Source organism: Camelus ferus, chromosome 3 (genome assembly GCF_009834535.1).
Source record: "Camelus ferus isolate YT-003-E chromosome 3, BCGSAC_Cfer_1.0, whole genome shotgun sequence".
Classification (NCBI taxonomy): Eukaryota; Metazoa; Chordata; class Mammalia; order Artiodactyla; family Camelidae; genus Camelus; species Camelus ferus.
In genome coordinates, this window is record NC_045698.1 from 108,793,449 (window position 1) to 108,805,812 (window position 12,364).

A 12,364-nucleotide genomic window follows, 5' to 3' on the forward strand; every position below is an offset into this window, starting at 1 on the left:
AGTAGGCAGTGTGACTAGTTTCCAAACCTTGCTCAAGAAATACCGAGCCCAGGGGTCCCAGTTCAGACAGAACTGAGCTTGAAGCACAAATCGGAATGGGGACACCAGCTTTATTAACCAGAATGCTGTTTTTTCTGGAATTTTAGAATTACTCACTTTGAGAAGGGTGAAATTTGTCTATGAACAAAATTCAAAGGCTTTCTGATTATATTAGAAAAAAATAAGAGCTGAATAACACTTTAGTGCTGTTGGGGTACCTATTTTAGTCCAAATCTACTTATTTTCCTCTTTGCTAATAAACTACACCCTACCACAAATAAGGTAATCACATAGAAATTGTCTTGACATCAATCCATGTTATAGCTTTGCTTTGCTATTTCTTTGGCCTCAGAAGACACTGGGACTCATATTTGGAAAAGTGAATGAAAGGATCAACTGACACAATCATTACATTTTATTTAAAGGTTTTAGAAGATGAGGGGCAGAGCCCATAAAAGTTACCTGAATCATTAAAAACACCAAGTTGGAGAACTTTTTTTTAAAAACACTGGATATCAAAATAGCTTTTAGGAAGATTATAACCTATAAGTCCCTTAAATTGTTGAAGAAAGCAAAAGAAGGCTTAAGATCTGAAGGATAAAAGTTCTATTTATAAACATGCTAAAGAATACATTAAAAAAAACAAACAAGAATGTGGAAAAACCTCTCGTCTTATAGGTTGAAACCCGTTAACACATGAATATTGTCCCTATGGGATGCTACAGTCCACTTCAACAGTACTCAAACAACAAAAACCCTATCACCTGAAGGAGCTTCAACACTCCTTTGCAGCTGGCTATCACAGAATTTATCCTGCATATCGAGTATGCATGAAAAAACATCCTAGAGACTCAGAATATCTGCAAACAGGAAACTGTTTCCCTAAATTGCACTTACTGGTTTTGAATCCAGTAGAGTGAGGGTCAACTACAACTTGAAGCTTGTCATCTTGGGGTGGAAGAGCAACCTGAAGCCAAAGGGCACTTTGCTACAGTTAATTCATGTGTCTATAACCATATTCTGTAAGTTTCTCCTTAACGTCAAATATCAACTGAGAATTAAAGAGCAGATGAAACCTAACCAATTCTAAGAATTCATGTAATAAAGGGTAATCATTTAGAGTTTATATATACTCAGTTTTCTTAAAGCCATAGATTTTATCATAGAAAGGAGAAGTAAAATGGCATTAATAGATGAAGTACATGAATTCTAGAATACTAAATTGAGTTCTTTTTCTTCTTGCTTAACAACCAATTATATTCATGGACTGCAAAATCATATGACAAACATGACAAAATTTTTAGTGTTTTGCATTTGTCAAAAAAAGACCAATATTTTTGCCTGAGTGTCCCATTAACCTTTACCTAGAGTTATTATTTTTGAACTTTCTATAAAAGTTTCTTCTCAAATAATTTATTAATTATAACAACTGGGAAGAACAATGTGAGGACCTGAATACTTCAGCCAAGCAGTGAAGGCAACAAACTTCCTTTAAACCTGCTCTCCTGCCTGGATTTTAATATACTAAAATAACCTTTCTTCTTCACTTCTGCAGGGGTACCCAGAAGAGAGTGGCATTTCTCAGCCATCACAAGTCTCAGGTAGAATCTTCTCTGTTGTTCAATGTTCTGACAAAGCCCTCTGGATCTGCAGCTCATGCCTCTGGTAATTCAGTCTTGTTCTCAATAAGAGAGATCTCTAGCACAGGTAAAAGTAGCTGAAAGGCATCCTGAATGTAGGAAGCACTGTTTGACGCCTATAGAGATTGAAAAAATAAGAAAAAATATTGCAGACACTTAAAAGAGGAAAACATATTATATGACAAAAAAAATTAATTTTTTATAATCTACTTGACTCTGTAGCCTGGCAAATAAGAGCACAGACTTAACCATTTCAGTCAAGTTATAGGGGGAAGAATGATTGAATTCTTAAGATAATATGGCATCACCAAGAGAACGTCAGCCTTTTTGTCCAACTTGTCCATCAGAAATGAAAGCTATTCTTTGGCAACCTGCTCAAATCCAGCATTCAAAGCTTACCTATTCCTTGACTGAGTGGGTAGATCCTGTCACAGCATTTTAGTAATTACTCAAAGAGGACTTCAGAAGGCTATGAACCCTACATCAACAGGATTTCCAGTGCATTGTGACTACTCTTCCATGGACTCAACAAAATCAGTGAACATGAGACAGGTGCTCACAAATATAAACAAGGAATACTGCTTTCAAAGATATCTATACTTTGATATGTTTCTGTCTAGTACAACAGACATATTTTTGAGAAGCTTGTAATCATTATGCTTACAGTTTGCCAGACTTCATTTAGATCTGACAAATTCTGACCTTCCTGAAGAATAACAGAGTTTGTTACATTAAAATAAAAATGTATAATATCAAGGACAAGAGGGTTTCAAATACATAAGCAAGAAAAACCAGCTCAAAATAGCAAAAGGGCACCCATGTCAAGTGAGTTTATCCTTTGCTGATTTATCAATGGCAAGTACTCCTATTTAAACTTCAATGTGACATCTGACACCGAATTTTTGAGCCAAAAGAGAACTCAGAGATAATCTAGTTAAATCTCTTATTTTGGACATAAATATAATGAGATTGCCAAGAAGGTAAATGCCCGGTCCAGGGTCGTAACAGCAAATAAGGGAAGATCTCAGACAGGACTGGGCTCCTGGTTTGCAAATTTCTTTTACCTATACCACTCTGCCAGTTACTAAATCACAAACTTTCTTTTTTTTAATTGCTTAAGTGATTAGAATAATTTCCCTGACTATTCAAGGAAAACTATGCAATGAGAATTAAAGGCATTATTTCCTTGGTGGTAATTTTAAAAGAATGTTAAACTAAAGAAGTAACAGTCCAGTAACAAAAACATTTTTCAAATCATATTTAAAACCTGATTATCAAATATATTTTCCCCCATAAATACGTTTTAAACAGATCATCAAACATCTACAATTTTTGCACAATTAATTTACAAGATAGAGTTCTTAAAACATGGACTCCAGAAAGCATTACACATGGAAACAGTATAATCCATCAAGGGATCCTCTTGTACCACATCCCCTACCCGCTCTACCACCCCTCTCTCCAATTCTCCATAGACTTAAACTACCCACCTCTTTACATCTAATGGAATGACAAGGATTACATAAACACAGGTACCTCTTCAACAAAATAAGTTGAATTTCTTGGCAAGGAAATAACAAAATGTTTTGTTTTGTTTTGTAAACTAATCTCCTCTGCATAAACCTTAGTTTTTTAAGAAGCAGTGCCTGCCTGTTTCCCTTCATGTTTACCAGCTGGTTTCCAGAAGATACTTCTTTACTGAGAATTATCCATTAACTACGAAGAGGTAGTATTAAGCAAAGACAGCCTACTGCTTCTTCCTTTGCACTTTACCTGGCAGCTTCATCTTTATGCTTTGTAACTAATTAACAGGGACTTACAAATCAAATATATACCATTTTGGTCATATGTGCATCAACATGGCTAAACTACTAGTAGAGTGAAAAAAACCAGAAAGCCAAAAAATAAAAACTTAAAAAGAGTCAATTAATACATAATGCCCTAGAAGTTAAGAGATGTAAAAAGCAATTAGTACTACTAACCTCTAGAAATACTGCAGTGATTAATGGATTAAGGACATCTGCCTTTTCTCTGACCTAGGACAAAGGACAAAGTGTTAAGGGAGCACATCACATTAAAAAAACAATAAGCAAAGCACAATCCCACGATGAAACACACACCCACACACACTCATACATAAATATAAGCACAGAAAAAGTCTGGACTGGACTCAGGAAGGGCTTTAAATTTTCTTCTTTATATCCTTCTCTGCTATCCAAATTGAGAAAATATTCCTTCATAGTTTTTTATTGACTTTAAAAAGTATCTTCATTTTGGAAGAAGAAGTAGAAATGGTACATTTGACCAGAAAAACTGTTGAACATTTTTAAAATAAAATATGCACATATGGAACATGTGCTCAAAATATTCAATGGTTTTTCAGAGGCGCAGCTTGGAAAACATAGAAATAAATAATGCAGATTTGATACTCGCGTGTGTTAGCACCGTTCTAAAGTATCTTTATGAAACACACGGAAAGATTTAGCCTCAGAGGATTAACTTGAGGAAACCCAGAAACTCCTTTAAAGAAAACAATAGGAAAAGAAAAGCTGTATCACAGAATCGTCCCTTACAGGAAAAATATAAACTCAAAGTGAGAAAAATTAATTTGGACCATACTCTTAACTAAAATAAATTTAAGGCCCAGAAGAACTTTGCTGCCACATAGACACTTACATACTTACTATGAAGTGATTTTTTTTTTTAATTGAGGTATAACTGACATACAACACTCTACTAATTGCAGGTGTACAACATAATGATTCACTATCTGCATATACTGCAAAGTGATCACAGTAAGTCTAGTTAATACCCATTACTATACATAGTTAAATAATTTTTTTTCTTATGATGAGAACTTTTAAGATCTACTCTCAACAATTTTCAAATATATAATACAGTAATTTTTTTGAAGTACAGTTGATTAATATTGCATTAATTTCAGGTATACAGCAAAGTGATAATGGTTATACATATATATTTTTTTCAATTCTTCTCTATTATTGGTTATTACAAGCAGCACAATTTATTAACTATAGCTACCATGATGTATATTACATCCCCATGATCTATTTATTTGATAACTGGAGGTTTGCATCTTCTGACCTCCTGCACCTATTTCACCCATCCCTCACCCCTTGCCCTCTGGCAACCACCAATGTGTGTTCTCTGTGCACATGAGCTTGGTTTACTACAAAGTGATTTTTACTTGCTCATTTAAAATGCCTTTGATTTTATCCCAATTCATGATTACTGATTTCTGAATCATCTTCCATTGTTCACATACTTTCAGTAAATTTTTACAATTCCTTAAAACAAAACAAAACAAACTTTTGCTTTAACTGCAACTCTCCTACTGGCTGGCAACTGCAAAATATGGGAGGTGTCAGAATGTAAGTAAGGCGCTGCCCCTTAAAACTAGAGTCAAACTTTGAGATTTTTATCTTATCAAGGTCTACATTTCCAGTGCAGGTCTGGAGAGAGCAGCACACAATACTCTAAAGACCGAATAAAAAAAGAGAGGACAAAAATGAATTGCAAAGACAGACATAGATAAGCTGACCCTAAAATTCATATGGAATTGCAACAGACTCCAAAAAGACAAAAAATTTTGAAAAAGAAGAACAAAGTTAGATGACTTATACTTCTTGATTTCAAAACTTACTACAAGGTTACAGTAATCAAGACAGCATGGCACTGGCACAAGGATACACACAGATGAGTGAAAAAGAAATCAGAGTCCAGAAACAAATCCGTATGTCTACAGTCAATTAAGTTTAGACAAAAGGTCCAAGACAATTCAATAGGGGAAAGCTTTTCAACAAATGTGCTGGGACAACTAGATACTCATTAAATAAAGCTGGGCCCCTACCTCACATCCTACACAAAAATTAACTCAAAATAGGCAACAGACCTAAAGGTAAGAGCTACAACATAAAACTCTCAAAAAAAACACAGGAGTAAATCTTCATGATCATGGGTAAGGCAATGAGTCTCTAAATACAATACCAAAAGTACAAGTGATAAAAGAGAATACTGACAAGTTGGACTCTGTCAATATTAAAAACTTCTGTACAGAGACACTATTAAGAAAGTCAAAGGACAGCCCAAAGGCTGGCAGAAAATATGTGCACACCATATATCTGATAAGGAATTTGTATCCAGAAAAAGTAAAGAACCCATAAAACTCAATAAAAAAACAGTACATAATAAAAAGACAAATAATTAAAATCCTAATAAATAATAAGACAAATAATAATAAATAACTCAATTTATAAAATAGTGAAATAATAATAAAAAGACAACCTAATTTAAAAATAGGCAAAGGACTCGAAAAGACATTTCCCTAAAGAAGACAAATGGCTTACAAGCACATGCAAAGATACTCAACATCATTAGCCATCAAGGTAATGCAAATAAAACCCACAATGAGATAATACTTCACATCTAGTAGGATGAATAAAATTTTTAAAAAATGAAAACAAAAAGCAGAAAATAGCAAGTGTCAGTGAGGATGTAGAGAAACTGGGATGCTCATACACTGCTGGCAGGACTGTAAAATGGTACAGCCACTTTAAAAACAATCTGGCAGTTCCTCAATGGTCTGCATCACCCATATGACCCAGCAATTCCATCCCAAGCTATCCACCCAAGAGAAATAAAAACATGCATGCATGTTTATAGCAACATTATTCATTACAACCAAAAAGTGGAAATGATCCAAATGTCTATCAACAGATAGATAAATGTGGTGTATATCCATAAAATATATTATTTGGTAATAAAAAGGAAGTACTGATACAAAGCGATGAACCTCAAACACATTATGCTAAGTGAAAGAGACCAGCTGCAAAATACTATAATATTGTATGATCCCATTTATATTTATTGTCCAGAGTTGGCAAATCTATAGACAAAAAGGAGACTGGTGTTGCTTAGGGCTAGAAGAGTGTGGAGGGGAAGGAAATGGGGAGTGACTGATAATAGTACGAGGTTTTCTGAGAGATGATGAAAATGGTCTAAAACTAGACTGTAGTGATGGCTGCACAATTCTGTAAATATACTAAAATCCATTAAATAGTATACTTAAAAATGGGCAAATTAAGTGGTATGTAAGCTACATCTTAATAAAATGTTTTTAAAAACAAAACAAAACAAACATTAGCCCAATAAAAGTCATGAAATCTTACCCCAGCAGTTGTTAGGCAGGTGGTGAACTCTTTAGACAAACAGGACAACTCTTTACACAACGTAACTGTCATCCTATGAAAGAAGGGAAAGAAGTTATAAGGGTTCCTTTTTTTGTTCTTTTTTCCCCCCCTTTTTTAAAATAAGCTATATTTAACAACAACAAGAAGAAAACAAATCATTCTTGGCACTAAATGTGAAAGAAGGCATCTTTTAAAGGACGTAAATATGCCTAAATCAGCTACGTAACATATTTACGTACACACAAAGAGGACATTTAGTCCTTGGAAAAACATTCTATAGAATCTTCTAGAAAATACACTTCCAAGATAAATCAAAGGAAATAACTAAGATACATTTTAAGGAGACAGGTAGTACTTAAAAGATTCTACATTCCATTTAGAAATATAGTTAAATCAAATATATATTCATTCACTCATTCAGCAAATACTTATTGAAAGTCCTCAATGTACCAGGCACTTCTGAGCGCTGGGGATAATTAAGTAAATAAGTAAAGTCCCAGTTTTCATTAATACTAACTTTTCTGCTAATTAAGGGAGAGACCATAGAGAGACGTGAATGTGTATGTTTACACAAATACACACATGTATAAGGTACATATAGATATTTATGTATGCATAGATACAAGGATACATAAACATACACCCATATATTCGTATGTATAATATGCACTAGGTGATGATATGAACTAAGAAAATAAAGCAAGTAAAAAATTAGAAAATGATGTAAGATAGTATCTTGGATAGTGTGGTGAAAAAAGGCCCCTCTAAGAAGTGGAAACCTTAATTCAGCAAAGAAAGAGCCACGACTGGAAGGGCATTCCAAGCAGTGAGAATAGCTGCTTTTCCATAAAAAAGGGTGCTGGAGGGTTATGAGTTTCTCATCCTAAGGATGTTTAAAACAAAACTAGACTCTCCCTTATGGGATGTTGCAGAGGGGCAGTGAAACTGTAGGTGAAGAACAGGTCTATAGAACATCAAGGGCCCCTTCCAGTCCTAACTCACTGCACACTCTCATTCTTGGTCTTTTTTTCAATGAAAATTCTTATTATTTAATTAGGAGACTGATTTGGAAAGTAGTAGGTTGCTTTTACTCCTGTGACTACCTACATTTCATTATTTTTAAAATTTTTGTTCAAAATCAGCAACATAGTTGAAAAAAAGGGATTTGGAACTTAGACAGGCCTGGGTTTAAATCCCAGTCTGCATAACCTGACCAGAAAACTTCTCATACATTGGAGTTTCCTCATTCATTCATTCATTCACTCATTCATTTATTTATTTATATTGAAGTATAGTTGATTTACAATGTTGTGTTAGTTTCTGGTACACTGCATAGTGATTCAGTTTTACATATTTATATATATTCTTTTTAATTATCAATTATTGTAAGCTATTGAATATAGTTCTCTGTGATATACAGTAGCAACATGGATGGACTGAGAGATTACTCTACTTAGTGCATTTCCTCACTTTTAAAGCTGACTTGACCACTTATCCTGAGGGTTGTTGTAAAGATTAGAAATGATGTATGTAAATCCCTTAGCATGGCGCCTGGCATATAATTAGCACTTAGTAAGTAATAACTGTAAATAAGAACTAAAGTTCTTAGAACTATTTTTATTTCTGTAAAATTCTATTCCTATTAAGACCAATAATCTAAGAAAAACTCATTTTCAGAGTATGAGTCAGTTAATAAAAAAGGGCAGATTTATAATGTAGATTTATGGCTCAAAGAAAAGAAACAACACCTTAGCTGTTTATTAACTAAAACCCAAAATGAACAAACCTCTAAGACATGAATGGTGTAATGTGACCAGCATCTTGTTGAGAGGAAAGTTTCTAAAACTTTGGAAAGAAGCCAATAAAAGTCTTTCCACAACACTGCATCATTTAGAAAGATACTCATTACACTTACTGGGAAAGGGCTCTGCTCCTTTCTATGGCTGTCACTTCCTGCTTCTGGCCATGCAGAACCAAAGCCGCTGTTTTGTGAAACAGTTCAATTGAGCAGGCAGTCAGTTCTGCTAGGCTCCTGATTGCAAATGCATGGATATCCTGGACGGAAAACCAAAACAAAGCATGACAAAACAAAGCACTATTTTTTGACCCCAGAGGAAATGACACCACCTTGCTTTTCTCATACTACAGGATTCATCATCTTGAAAACAACAGACTAATAGCTGCCCTGCAATAAACCTCCTCTTCTTCCATAGCAGTGATAGAAGTTTACAACTGGGTTCATAGCTATAAAAACAAAGGCTCCCCTGAAGTCAGGTGTGATCATGTGACTTAAGTTTTAGCCAAAAGATTTGATTAAAAAGTGTCATGCAGCAGCTTCTGAGAAACTCTCATGACACCACATACATGCACCCTTTGTCTCTTGTTCTTCACTCCTTGCATCCTATAGTGTGGAACTTAGATGTTACAAACTTGGATCACAAGGCAGAAATTATAGATAGCAGTACAACAAAATAGAAGGTGCTTAAGTCCCTAATTGCAACATGTGCATCTCAAATCTTAAAAAAAAAGAAAAAAAGAAAGTCTTAGTTGTTTTTGTTACCTCTATTGAATTGTTTTTGATTGGCTCAGTTTTTTCTGCTTCCACCTGCTTTTCTAATTCTTCCTTCTCTTCTAAAGGTTTGGCCACAGATGTCCTGATCCATTCATAGGCTGTATTTCTTGCCTAAATAAGAAAAAGATTTGAATTTTGAATTCAAAACTTGAATTTTCCAAGTGCTGGCAACTTAAATAGCATTTACAATGTTTTTATAACTATTTAGATAGCATTTACATTGCATTACGTACTATAAGTAATCTAGAGATGATTTAAAGTATACCAGAGGATGTGCAAAGGTTTTATGCAAATGCCACACCATTTTATATTGGAGGATGCTCAAGGAACCAGGATACCTCCAAGGATACTGAGGGATGACTGTATTGTCCATCAGCAATTCAGTTCAGCTCCCCAAGATTACTGTGCACCTATCCGGAACATCCGAGCATCATGGAAGTCAGTGCTCTTGTTCTCACCTGAACATACCATCTACTTTTTTAGTACTTAACTTACTAGATCTCTCTATAACACTTAACACTTGTGTCCACTCACTCCTTCTTGAATTCTTTAATCCTTTGGCTTTTTAAAAGATGAGGTATAACTTACATACAATGAAGTACACATAGCTTTAGAGCATGACAAGCTACACGTGTATGTGCGTACATAACTTGACCCAGAGCAAGATAACAGAACATTCCCATCACTCTAGAAGTTATTCCATACCCCTTCCTAGTCAGTAATGCTCAAATCAAATCTCTCTTGCCCTTCCCAAAGGTAACCACTCTTCTGTATTGCTATAAATTAATTTTACCTGTTCTTAGTATGTATGGAATCATAAATATATTCTAATCTGTGTCTGGCTTCTTAGCACAATACATTGTTAGATTTATCCATGTTCATTCTTATTTACTGCTGTGTATGCCACAATTTATCCATTCTCCTGATGATGGACCTTTGGGTTGTTTCCAGTTTTGACTTTTGTAACATCACTGTCTTCTGGTTCTCCCCTACCCTTATAAGCACTCCCCCTTAGTCTGTTGTATGTATTGATCTCCTCTATCAGTCCCTTAATATCAGTATTACCTGGAGTTCTAGGCTGGGCTCTCTACTTATCTCAACCTACTCCCTCTCCTCTCCACCAATCCTATTTCAGTAACTTTAACTATTCCCTACCTGCTGCTGACTCCCGAATCCCTATTTCCAGCACTAACTTCTCCTGAAAACAACATATTCCAACGCCCTGCTGGACATATGTATCAGGATATTGTACAGGCATCTATCTCACATATAACATGTACAAAATTTGAATTCATTGTCTTTCTCTCCCTACTCCTAAGTTTTTCATCCCCATTTATTCCCTTGAGTTTTAGAAGAGCTACCATATAGCGGTCATCCAAGCCAAAATACATGAGCCATCCTAGACTCTTCCTTTCCAGTCACCAAGACGGTCTGATTTTACTCCACATATTTCTCCAATCTGCCTTTCCCCTTCCTCTCTATTACCACCACTGGAGTTCAGCTCTATTTTATAGCAACAGCACTCTGACTGGTCTCCCTGCTTCTGATATGGCTCATCTTAAATCCATCTTCATAATGCTACCAGTGATCTATCTAAGCCCGCAGATGATCATTCCTCTTCTCTTCAATGGCTCCCCATCAACCAGATCATGCTCTTTCACATGATCTTAAAAGTGCCCAGTCTTGGTAGACCTAGACTCTACCTACTTCTCCAGCTTCACCTCTTACCAGTTTTCACTTTATGATCTGACAATAACGACCTGCAATGTACCTGTTCTTTGTTCATGTTACTCCCTTAGTCCAGAATGTCTTTCCCATTTTTTTCCCCTATATCAAAGCAACTCTTAATTTTCTTTCAATCTTCCACCTAAGCACTGTCTCCTCCAAGTAACTTTCAAAGGCATTCCAGGAGACTGGGCACCTCAACAAGCCATCTCTGTATGTCCACAGTCCCCTAAGTATCCTTTAAACTTAGTACTTACCAAAATACATTGAAATTAACTATGTGTCTGTCTCCTAAATAAACTATATTATTATAGGACAGTGGTAGTGTCTTATTTGGATTAGTGCACCCAGATGTTCTCCACAGTGTAGGGAGACATCTGCTTTTAACGTAGCCAGCATCTGTATCTTCTTTCTTTTGGCAGTAAGTTCTAGACTTTTCTCTGTTCATGTGGTTTGGGTGGGGTTACTTCTATCACCTTGCTCCAAGGAGTGGCAAATGATTCAGGTTTAGCTGCTAAGAATATTAATCCCTTTGTCCATATAGTGATTAGTTCATGGATGGAAAAGTGACCCAAGCCAGGTCAATGGGCATCAGCCTCAGGATATCTCATAAAATTACTGGGAAAGGGATAACCTCTTCCTTTTGGAGTTACTCAGTTGGAAAAAGTCATCCTGATGCTGCCAGTAGTCACCTTACAGCCATGTAGAAAAGCTTCCGTAAGTATGAAGTCAAAGCAAAGTAAACAGTCAAGAGATGGAGAAGGGGCAAGTTTCTGGGTGGACAGCTATGACTGAAGCTAGTCTTGCCCCTTAGTTTCTTAAGTTTCTTGAGCTAATAAAATATGCATTATTTTCTTAAGCCAGTCTGACTTGAGTTTCTGTCATTAGCAACTGAGAGAATCTTGGTTTCTAAGGAAATATTCAGTTATTAAATGAAGGCATCCACTTGAATAACTTTACACAGACAGAACATGTTCAGAGCTGTAACCAGGCAATAGGAATCCAGAGAAGACCTTGACAGTCGTTCCAGCTGAGAACTGAGAGAATCACGGGTTTTATTACAGATATAGCATTTGGGCTGAGCTTTTAGGGATCAGTTAAGTGGAGCTATACCAAAGGTTACAACATGAATGAACTAGAGCAGAATCTATGTACCCAGACATTTATTTCAAGGTTCT

The 12,364-nt window shown here is 35.6% G+C and overlaps 1 protein-coding gene across 5 annotated transcripts in view; it reads right to left on the bottom strand.

The window, feature by feature from the left end:
* Positions 1-276: 276 nt before the first annotated feature.
* The window catches only part of FAM114A2 (family with sequence similarity 114 member A2), a 33,938-nt gene continuing 21,850 nt past the window's right edge, over positions 277-12,364 (bottom strand). For all 5 annotated transcript variants that reach the window (XM_032477162.1, XM_032477165.1, XM_032477164.1 and 2 more), the window contains 5 exons: positions 9,450-9,572; positions 8,805-8,944; positions 6,869-6,941; positions 3,662-3,715; positions 277-1,795 (listed from right to left, as the gene is read on the bottom strand). In XM_032477162.1, the coding sequence (XP_032333053.1) occupies positions 1,694-1,795; positions 3,662-3,715; positions 6,869-6,941; positions 8,805-8,944; positions 9,450-9,572 (492 nt within the window). In that variant the 3' untranslated portion in view covers positions 277-1,693. The remainder of the gene's footprint in view (positions 1,796-3,661; positions 3,716-6,868; positions 6,942-8,804; positions 8,945-9,449; positions 9,573-12,364) is intronic.